The sequence below is a fragment of the Leiobunum rupestre genome, chromosome 11 (genome assembly GCF_980474605.1).
Source record: "Leiobunum rupestre chromosome 11, qqLeiRupe1.1.hap1, whole genome shotgun sequence".
Lineage (NCBI taxonomy): Eukaryota > Metazoa > Arthropoda > Arachnida > Opiliones > Sclerosomatidae > Leiobunum > Leiobunum rupestre.
Window position 1 is genome coordinate 35,415,354 of NC_143394.1, and position 12,183 is coordinate 35,427,536.

Genomic DNA, 12,183 nt, shown 5'->3' on the forward strand with positions numbered 1-12,183 from the left:
TACAAAATGTCGGCTGACTGTTTTAATTGATATTTTTAAAACGCTTTTTTTAGTCCTTATATACTTCAAGCGTAGTTGAAGTTGTTTATATATCGTTAAATTTGGAATAAATAAAACTTCATACACCTACGACTGAACTGGGAGTCCTGACCATATTTTAAAGCAATATAAACTGAACTTCTCAAATGAGTTTTAACTCCTGTGTGCTTAAAACGTTCAGTCAGGCGGTTAAAGGTTATAAAGTCTAATTACAGAACAGCAGAGCGCGAGGAACAGAAGGGGAGGTGGATAAAAATTTCAACTTTTACAATTAATTTCGTTAAAAACAAAACGATTTATTAAGTACCAAAAGCCAGGTTGAAAAGTTACAGAAACCGGAAGAAAAAACGTACTTTTAGTATTTACGAATTAAATTGTTTTAACACACGCTATTTGACAAAATGGATGACTTCCACAATGACTACGGGGGTAACTTTTCAAGTTGAGGAAACAATTAACGAAATATATTAAACCTATTAATTACATTTAAACTAATTAAATGGTTGAATATATTTAGTTTAATTAAATGGTTGAATATATTTAGTTTAATTAAATGGTTGAATATATTTAGTTTAATTAAATGGTTGAATATATTTAGTTTAATTAAATGGTTGAATATATTTAGTTTAATTAAATGGTTGAATATATTTAGTTTAATTAAATGGTTGAATATATTTAGTTTAATTAAATGGTTGAATATATTTAGTTTAATTAAATGGTTGAATATATTTAGTTTAATTAAATGGTTGAATATATTTAGTTTAATTAAATGGTTGAATATATTCAGTTTAATTAAATGGTTTAATATATTTAGTTTAATTAAATGGTTGAATATATTTAGTTTAATTAAATGGTTTAATATATTTAGTTTAATTAAATGGTTGAATATTTAGTTTAATTAAATGGTTGAATATATTTAGTTTAATTAAATGGTTGAATATATTTAGTTTAATTAAATGGTTGAATATATTTAGTTTAATTAAATGGTTTAATATATTCAGTTTAATTAAATGGTTTAATTTAACCATTCAACAATAAACCAAACGTATCTAAAAACTACATATTAAAGAAAATATTCAGCCAAGGTGTGAATTAGGTAATTGATAAATAAAGTAAAACGTAATTTATACCTCGGGAAAATCCATGTTCTTAATTGACTACAAAACACAAACAAGCTTAATAAAACAATCATTAATAATATCACAATAATATTAAATTAACATTATACCCATAATCTTCAATTTACCGCGTATAATTAAGTGTCAAAACGCTTACAAACCCGCACGAAATTAAGTAATCGCCTTAATTAGGCCATATAAATACGTTTTATAGATATTATTTAAATATCAGAGGGAAAAGAACTTCCAACTTATCGATCAATTATTTTGGTCCCCGGCAAAAGAAATGATTTAAATATAACATTTATGACTGTACACAACATTCGGGATATTATAAAGTACAGAAGAAAAAAACGTCCTCTTGATTTTGGCGCTGCAGTATAACGGCAGTTGCATAATGGGTTTTGCATAAATGGACTTATGAGAGATCACCCAACCACCCTCGAAATACCCTAATAGTAAAATCACACGAAAGCCGTAATTTCTAAAGCTCTCTTTTTCTCTCAGGCTGGCCTTACAACGCGCGCTTTTTTTAAAAGATCCTTTTTTTTTAACACGCGAGTATTATTACGACCGAGGCTTACCGTTAAGCCTCGGTGTAATTATAGTTTTGGTCAACTGTCCCCTGATACCCCTGACCGGAGCAGAAGGGAAATGTTTTGAAAAGCGCCGTGGTGTGGACGGGTGTCCCTCCCCTTTTTTCGGCCCTTTTAACGCAAAAATGGATCGAAAACGACTTGAAAAAAAGTCATTAAAATCGCCTATACTAATGATGTAACGGCCGTATGCCGTTTCGTATTATAAGCGATCGGTCGAAAAAATACGTCCTGGTGAATACATTTTATTGACGGGACTTTCGAAGAGTTTTGGTGAAACTCTAAGCGTATCGTGGAGTTTTTTTTACCCATTCTGTTATTTTTCCCATACCGTTTCTACCAAAAACACTTTATAATGTTGACCATTGTATTTTTCTATTATAGTTCAGTAGCTTGATCGAGTAAAAGAAGCCGTCGATCGAACAATTACCGTATTTTTAAAGGTCTTGACTCGTGTAGGTTGGAACGCTTATTTGGGAAAGGTAGGTTTGACGTCAAAAATAGGGCAAAAATTGCTTGATAGCGTACAATCAAAAAACAAAAACAATTTTTAGACGGAGAATTGTTCGAAATAATAAATAAAATGTATGTTAAACAATAGAATTTATGCAAAAGCAACGGGCGAAAAAAAGCGTACATGAAAAATCAATAATAAAATCCTACTTCCGCGTAACTTTCATAAATTAAAACGGTACTGTAGAAAAAAGTATACCTATAAACATTGCAATCAAACTTTAACAGATATCCCCCGACGAACCCAACACAGTTAAAACGCGACGAGAGAGTATACAACGAAATAAGAAAAAATATAAAGTATAGAAGACCCTTGCTAAAAGATTCAGGGGGTAAAAAATATGGCGGGGGTAGGAAAAAATGAGACGAAACGGGGAGGGAAAACAACCGAGAGGGGGCGAAATAAGAAAACGGAAAACCCGGAAACAAGCCAGGCATCTTGTTTTTGTTTAGGCGCTTCGAAAAGGAGAGGAGAACGGGGGGGGGGGGAACAGACGAACCATAAAAAACATTCGAGGAGAAGGCGAACTTACAGGAACTAGCCGTCGGGAATTTTTTTTTATTTGTTGTCTGCAATTTTTTCTTGTTAACCCCTTTTTCGTGCCATAAGAAAAGGACGGCCCGTTCGCACCCAGACATAAATACTTTTATTTTTCAAGGATACCGAGCAAACCTACTTCGCTACCATCATCTTCCAAACCTACGGAGCCCAGTCAATTAAGAGTTCGATGGGAGGCTGGAAGAGTATACCCGAGTCTTCGAACACGGTATCAGCTAACGTGGCTCTTATAGAGATATTTTTTCATCGATCTATAGACTGAAATTTTTAGTTCGGTGTTTCTCCTAAGACCATCGAATTCTACCCACGTTAGGTTTTTTGTCTTATTTCTGAGCGTCTGCACAGCGTCCGATCGATTCGGACACTTTTTTGCTAAGGTCTACACGCCGTTAAATGTTCAAAACTATAGTGGAAAAGTATCGCGTTTTTCGTATATTCGAGGACAAAATTATGAGGTTTACGGCGAGGGGCTGATCACTCCGCGTAATCGGTGTACAGAGCCGTAGCTTTGACTGTACTAATGGGATTACGCGTAATCTTTGAAGTCCCTGCCTTTGACAGTGGTAATCTAAGCGTAATCCGGTGTACAGACTTTCTAAGAGTGGTTAGCCCCTCGGTTTACGGTTTGTTGTATCCAAAAGAAATTGTCGTTAAATTTGTGAGTCAATTTTTAGAATATCGTAAAACGTTGTACGAGGAATATTAACTAATATGAGAGTTATTTTGAAAATTTACGCAAAATGTTTTAGTCAATTTTTAGAATATCGTAAAACGTTGTACGAGGAATATTAACTGATATGGAAGCCATTTTGAAAATTTTGAAAACGTATAGGGTACGTACAGGGTTGGCAAAAATAGGTTTTTTGTCGGGACATGTGGGAAAAACTTGTAAAAACCGAAACAAATTGAAAAAATCCTTTTCAGGCTAAATTAATCATTGATATATCTATTAAGTTACTATAATTTGGTCTTTGCAAATAGGAGAGATGAAAAAAGGCCAGAAGAAGAGTGAATAGAATAGAAGAATATACTGCTTTTATTATTTTTTTTAATGTAATTTTGCCACTAGATGTGGAAAAAACCATGGAAATACGTTTTTACACACGGTTTTCAATAGGAAAATAACAGGTGGAGAAACCGCGGAAAAAACAATGTTTTTCCACCCTTGGCAAAATCGTAATATTTGAAGAGCTCATAATGAATCAAAAACTTGTACATCACTCAGGCGCGTAGGAACGTTTGGATCGCGGGGGGTACAGCTTGGATATTGAATTTGACGCCCTATCCAATTTTAAGGGGGTTACATTGTACCCCTGTACCACCCCTGAAATCACTTAAAACGAAGGAAAACTGGAGGTTTCAAGAGCTAATTAACCATCCTATCGAAAACCCTCGATTCCTTTAAGCCCAAGACCTCGTCAAACATTAAAAAAAAATTTCAACCAAGTACAATTCGTACTCACGGGTAATGCGAACAAATTTTTAAAACGTAAGATGGATGGGTTTGCCATTATACGGCAAAAACTAGGCCTGATAAACAAGACGATAAGGAGCGACCTTGAGACCGAGATAGGTGCGAACGGCACTATTCTCTATAGCGACCGAATAAAAACCCTTCTTCCTGACGCACATAGACAAAAAAAGAAAACAAACGTTTTTTCCCCCGTCGGAGAATTACGAGGAATCGAAGCAGCCAGCGAAGTAGACTCAGACAAAAAACAGGGGGGAGGGACAGTAGCGAAGGGGGGTCATTGCGTGGTAACAGGGGGATGGGGGGAGGCACAAAGAAATATTTCTCGACTCAGACGTATATTTTTTCTCTTCGGCTAGTGTCTATATGGGCTAACAAAACACCCCCAAAAAACCAAGTCCGAATGAAAAAAAAGTGAAAGTATTCGAGAGAGGGGGCCGGAGAAAGCAACGGGAGACGTAGCAGACATGAGGAAGAGTTAGATCGTCTGGTGACCTTGAGCGATTCCAGACAAGGTGGTGCGTTATATAATGGTTATATACAGTAAAAAAAAAACCAAAAACAGTGGCTGGTCCTATTTGGGTGGGTGCGTAAATATGTTACCGAGAGTAAACCAAACTTTCCCTTATTTGAAAATACTCCAGTGAAAATATTTTCCCCATATCATATTGTTCACCAGTAAATTTTATTATAAATATATTCGGGCTTGGAAATGGGAATTTTTTTTACCACTGATACATATAAATTGATTTAATCTTGCACTTCCTTCAATGTAGTGCCAAATTTACTCTTTAAATTTAAATTCTAAAAGTTAAAAAAATTAATATCATTAATTCCTTGCAACTGACGTCCGTTTAAAATTATACCTAAATTTAAATAAATAACCCCACTAGAACCCACTAGTCAGAAATAAATAATTTTGAATAATAGAAAAAAGCGTTCCTTAAATTTGCATAAACTATAATTACGTAATGACAAATTAGATTTATTAGAGTACCAAATCATAGCGGCATCATTTAATTGTTATTTGTAAAGTGGTGCGGAAATTCTTGGAATTATAAAAATAAGAAGTTGTTGGTGCTAAAAAAGCGAGTTCGTAGGTCTAAGTAAAACAGCGAGAAGACCAAAGCTATGTTTAATTATTGTAAAGGCCCACATTTCTCTTTTGTGTGTCTACGGCGTTTATTCCGATTAGCGGCGAGAGAGGGCGCTCGTTGGAGAAGGCCAGCATTTCCTCGGGCCCCTTTTTTCATTCTCGACAGCTATTAGCGTTTCGTCCCAATTATCTCTCTTCTCTTTTCAATCTAATATTTATTCCCACGTCGACCGACCAAACCAACCCTCGTTTTCTTATTACCCTGGGAAGGACGCTTTCTAGCACGGCACGCGAGCCAACGTGCTGAGGAAGCCCACAAAAGGGGCAGAGGCCATGGAATATTTCCCCGAACATTTTCGCTATTTTTATACACTATATAACATCGTGAGTGAAAATGCGGGTTAACGTATTTATGTCTCGAAATTTTACAAATTTTCGGACCTATCAACTCAGTCAAAGAATTCACGAAAGCTTATAATATAGAATAAATTGTTAAGAAAGTTCGGGAATATATTTATATATATATTTATATATAAGTTACGTCCGTAAAAATGGATGGGTTGCAAGAACCAAAATGAAAGGATAATTAAATTTTGGGTAATTAATATTTTTGGAACTGGTCTCGGGTAAAAGGGGTAAACAAATTTAAACTCGTTAATTTTTAATAAGTTGGGCTCTTTACCGAAATTTAAAGAAAATTAATTTTAACTAGCTAGGTGATTTTAAATATTTAATTTTCTAGAAATTTACGAAAACTGGGATTTACTAACAATTTAAAAAAAAATTCGTAAAAATATGTAATTTTTTGGTAGAGAGCGTAAGCCTCTGTTTGTTGACCAGATACAAAGTTATAAAATGAAATCGGGAAAGGCTATCACCGGTGAAAGCGGCGCTTAAGAAATCTTTGGTAGGGAGGGATTTGGAATTTAAAATTCAACGGGAAGGATTATAATAGCCCCAAAAATGACTGTTAAAAAGGGTCAGAAGCGAGAGCCAAGGGCAGGCGTTTGATGACCCTTGTAATGGTTCCACTTTCTCCCGCTAGGTGGCTGGATAAAGCGCGCCTTATCGCCGACGACACTAGAGGGAGAAGAGATTCCCCTCTTTAATTTAGAGCCCCCGTTCCCTTTTTGGCACCCCTTGAATCAACTTATCACCTTCATTTCCACAGATTAACGCGGATTTTTAACTAACCCAGGACCAGGCAGAACCAGCCACCGATTTAAAACACAACGTGTAAAAGTCAATGGCTCGTTAACACCACCCCTTAAAGAGGGAACTTAAAGGTACTCAGAGTTTTCATCAAAAATTTTAAAAATTATTTTCGAAAATTAAATTATGGAATTATGAAAATTTTCGATAGGAAAATATCGTACTAAATGTAAATTTTTCTAATTTCAACCTGGGAAAAAAAGAGCTTTCAAATTTGGTTTGGATGTGGTACAATATTAATTGAAAGGGTGTATTGTTAACAGGTTAAAAGCAGAAACCCATACAACTCCAACAGTGAAACCTCCAGCGCTATTTCGTATAAATTTACAAATCAATCCACTAGTTTCAATTCTTGAAAATGCCTAGAAATTTTACATATTTAACCCTTTACTTACGTCAAAAGGTGGGACTAAAGAATAATATTCTAAACAACTGAGACTGGATTCCAGAATCAATTTTAGTTATAGTCAGACGCCAATTAGTGTTTGATGATTATATACACGTATAATACAGGTACATCTAGTCTGTGATTTTTAATGATAGTATACAAAAGGTGTATTATATGAATTATACCAAGAACGTGTTTAGGTCAATGAGAACGCACTTGTCTACCTTCCACGCCAGATCACGTGATATCCTACCTAAACTCCTCCCAAAAATTTAAACTTTCCAACCTATTTCATTTTACTATAAATTAGTTACGGAAAAGTTAAATTTAACTACTAATTTAGCTCATGCAACCTTAATTGAATCTGAATTTAATGATTTAATTGATGATAAATAATTTGTGTATTGTTAATTATTTCGTCAAAACACTTTAAATCGAGTCTCAACAGATGAAACCACTTATATACAAATTTCAGTCTAATTTATTAAAAGGTCATTAAAATTAAAAATTATTGATTCTACGCCATTTTCGTTTAAAAAATTATCAAAAAAATTAAAATTATATAAATTTGAGGCTATCAAAAAATCCTATTGTCCCATATATCCTTGGTTTTTTTATGCCCGAGTGAAAAACTATGGATTATGCACATAAAAAAGGTGCTTTAGGAAAGAAAGCTAATTAACGGGTGAAGATTTAAGAGTATAAACAATTCAGGGGTTGCTATAGACATAAAAAATGGCTGTTTTTAACGTTTATTTTTATCAAAGAGGGCGTTAAAAACCTAAAGCAAGCAAAAATATATCAAATTAAACGTATTCCTCATAGGACTTAATTGCTCTGCTTTTTTACATTTCGTAAGGACAAAAAAGGGATAATGGCAACTTGCTTATCTTGAACTGAGAGTATGGTTTCAGTGATGGGTTTAATGTGCTCAAAAATATTTTATAGCCTTAGACGATTTAAATCTTAGGTGTTACCAAAAGTACGTTTTAAGTATTACCAGAAGTAAGAATCAGGTATTACCATAAATACATTTTAGGTATTACCAGAAGCATTTTTTTGATATTTACCCAAATTACGTTTTAGGTATTACCAAAGGTACGTTTTAGATATTTACCAAAAGTACGTTTTAGATATTTACCAAAAGTACGTTTTAAATATTACCAAAAGTACGTTTTATGTATTACCAAAAGTACGTTTTAGGTATTTACGAAAAGTACGTTTTAGATAGTTACCAAAATTACGTTTTGGGTATTACCAAAAGCAACGTTTTAGAGATTTACCAAAAGTAAGTTTTGGGTATTACTAGAAGCAACGTTTTAGAGATTTACCAAAAGTACACTTTAGGTATTACCAAAAGTACGATTTAGATATTTACTAAAAGTACGTCTTAGTTATTACAAGAAATACGTTTTAGATATTACATTAATAATTTTTTTTTAGGTGTTACTAAAAGTATTTTTAGGTATTACTAAAAGTATTTTTAGGTGCTACCAGAATTGTTTTAGGTACTACCTGAAGTATATGTTAGGTACTGCCATAAGTATTTACTATGATTCTTACCAGTTATTTTGTGTGGAAATTAACATAAATAAAGTAGTTATAACAAAAAAAATCGAAAAACGTTTTGAATTTTTCTGAAGTAATCAAAACACGAATTTAAAAACCTTATTTCCTCAAAAATTAAATTTTAAGGTGCTAGGTCAAAAACTAGGATTTCTAGGAAAAATTTAATATTTCAATTTAAATATTAATTTTTTTTACAAATTTAAACGTATTGTAGTTTGTTAATTTGTTTCCCAAAAATAGTTTTTTTTTGCATTATTGACCTTTGGGTTTACAATTTTATTTTTGCAATTATTGTGCTTTGTTAATTTATTTACATTCACCCTGTATAATAAATAAAACTACTGTTTTAAAAACGTTCTAATATGGCCCAATTTTGATAAAAAAAGAGGTATTGCTTAAACATTAATTGCATATCAAAATTACTGAAAAAAATGGGTCAGCATCTTACACCATACACAAACACTAAACAAAAATAATTAATAAATAAGTACATTAAAAAAGGAGCAGAAAAAAATGGCAGGTTATAAATGAGAAAAACTGCTTTACCTTGGCAGATGAAAGTGTCGTAGTATGAAAGCAGGTTGGCCCTTTGCAGGACCCGGTATAATTGTAGTTCAGACTCATTTGTGGGTTGTGATGTCATAGCAACTGTCATGGAAGGAGAAAAAAAGCAATGATTAATTAGTCGTGCTAGTCATCATGTCACGAGGTTTTGTTAGACATTAGTAGGGGTGGTAGCCTTCATAACTGCAATTGTTAAAAGTGAACTCGGGTGGTTAGCGTTAAGTGAAATTGTTATTATTATTCACGGATTTTGCGAATTTAAATCGTATTAATTACGAATATTCTTAAAATAAATATTGTTATTAGATAAATTCGAATTTAATTATTCCTTAAAAAATTTAAATATTTAGTGCACTAAAATACTTAGGATTTAATTTATTTTATATTTGGTTCTTAAGTCTCTAACCAAAAAAATCTCAATCTAGAAACTTAATCCGGACAGTGTGCCAGAAAGTTAATAAAACTAAGAAGTAAACCCATAACTGTTTCACTTTTAACGTTAATTTCGGAATTGCTTCCCTAACAGAGTTTATATGGAAAGCACGGTAGGCAGGAGGATAGTGACACTTACGGCTTAGCAGTTTGTTGGCTCGTGATTTTGCGTAGGGGGGACTGGCCATTGCATTCACGAAGTCTTCGATTCCTAAAGACAGCAAAAACATTGTCTCAACATCAATTCGCTCTATTTACTAAAAATCATCAAATTTCTAACTTAACAAAATGCCAATTACGCGTTTACAAATTTCCGTAAATGAAAATCGTTTAGTAAAATACCCAAGATTTAATTTACGATTTCAATCTTGGGGAAAACCTCGATAAATAAATTAATTTGAACATTATTTTTATTTAAATAGAGATTATATACCTTAAATTAATTTAATTAAAATTAAAATAATTAATCGGCTTTTTTTTCAAATATGCTGTCTCAATTTATCAAAGATAAAAAAATTAAACAGTAGGGCAATTTTTAGGAATTAACTTTCACCCGTTGTACAATATAAATTAAAATAAATTTCAAATTAAAAATTTATAATTTATAATAAACCGTAAGCTGCAAGTCCTCATACTCTTGCCTACGGTGGAAGTTTTTTAAATCTGTCTTTGATAAAATACTGTATAATTTATTCACAACAGGCGTAGATCCAATTTAAATAACAAGAACAATTTTAAAGCGTAATATTGGTATTTGTTAATCCGCCGGCGGTTTCATCAAAGGCTTAATCCCCGACGCGAGAGCGTGAAAAAAAATAATAATTAAGAGATGCGGGGTTGTGACGAGCCGGCGACGTGTCAGACCCGATGTTTTTCGTTCGTTTCTCGACCCGACAATTTATGATGTGGCCGTGCTAATCCCAGTCATCAAATTCCCTACTGAGCCGTTGAAAAAAAAGCCCAACTTTGTAGCAAAGCCCGATGCAAAAATAATGAAGTGTAGGCTCAAAAAATCTTAATTTTTTAAGCCTTGGCTCGCTTCTAGTAACTCTCCTTTTTAAACCCATCCACGAAAAATCATACGAGATATATACAACGTGGTCCTAACCTTAAAAAAACCATAATTAATCTTCATAATAGTTAACGTTTCATTTTAACGAAAAAAAAGAGTGTATCTGCGTTGGATTTATAATTATAATGCACGCATTATTTTAATTAATATTAAGATATACATCCGAATTATGGTAGGGTATTATAGAAGTAATTTAACTACCATAAAAATAATAGTATTTCTATGGGAATATTAAATTTATAATCATGAAAAAAAGCGAAATTTAAGTGTAAAAATATATACCTTTGACTGTTAAACTATATAAAACAATTTAACTGTTTAATTATATAAAATTTAATTGTGGAACTATATAAAACAATTTAACTGTTTAATTATATAAAATTTAATTGTGGAACTATATAAAACAATTTAACTGTTTAATTATATAAAATTTAATTGTGGAACTATATAGAATTTAATTGTGGAACTATATAAAATTTAATTGAGGAACTATATAAAATTTAACTATGAAAATAAATAAAATTTAATTATGAAAATAAATAAAATTTAACTATGAAAATAAATAAAATTTAACTATGAAAATAAATAAAATTTAACTATGAAAATAAATAAAATTTAACTATGAAAATAAATAAAATTTAGCTATAAAACTATTAAACTATATAAATTTAACTGTTAACAGATACAATTTTCACTGCTAAATTATATAAAAAATAGCTGTTAAACTAAACAAAAATTTTACTGTTAAAGGCGAACAACCTAGTTTTTCGGTTTAATCTGTCTTTCACTGAAAGTTCGCTGCTTGCATAGCACATATGTCTTGCAGCGAGCCAGCTTCCAGTGAAAGACAGAGTAAACCGAAAAACTGTGTGGTCGGCCTTTAACCTATATAAAATATTAACTGTTAGACTTTATAAAATTTTATCTGTTAAACTATATAAAAAATTGACTGTGAAAATATATAAAAATTTTGCTGTTAAATTATATAAAAATTTAACTGTTAAGCTATATAAAAATTTAACTGTTAAACTATATAAAAATTTAACTGTTAAACTATATAAAAATTTAACTGTTAAACTATATAAAATTTAATTGTTAAACTATATAAAAATATAACTGTTAAACTATATAAAAATTTAACTGTTAAACTATATACAAATTTAACTGTTAAACTATATAAAAATATAACTGTTAAACTATATAAAAATTTTGCAGTTAACCTATACAAAAATGTAATTGTTAACCAATAGAAAGTTGTTATAGAAAAAAACCTGATTCCTTAGCTAAGCAAATCTTAGTAGACATTATCCCAAGTGGAACTCCATCATTATTGGAGGGAGGGGGGGGGGAAATCGGAGACAAACTAAATCCTACTTGGTTTTATCCGCTACGACTTCCAATATTAACCTGACAGTGAAATCAGTGTCAGTGCGAAGGGTGGAGTCGGCGTTGGGGAGGGCCTCGATGTCGGCTGTTCGCGATGGCCATTACGGAATCGCTAGTTCGCGAGGGTTCGGAGACAAAAAAGCGGGCGCCGTTGGAAATGGATTAAAA

At 32.2% G+C, this 12,183-nt stretch overlaps 1 protein-coding gene across 9 annotated transcripts in view; it reads right to left on the reverse strand.

The window, feature by feature from the left end:
• Positions 1-12,183, reverse strand: part of nab (NGFI-A-binding protein homolog) — a 145,261-nt gene that overhangs the window by 55,349 nt on the left and 77,729 nt on the right. For all 9 annotated transcript variants that reach the window (XM_090162416.1, XM_090162417.1, XM_090162413.1 and 6 more), the window contains 2 exons: positions 9,697-9,768; positions 9,108-9,209 (listed from right to left, as the gene is read on the reverse strand). In XM_090162416.1, coding sequence (XP_090018542.1) covers positions 9,108-9,209; positions 9,697-9,768 — 174 coding nt within the window. The remainder of the gene's footprint in view (positions 1-9,107; positions 9,210-9,696; positions 9,769-12,183) is intronic.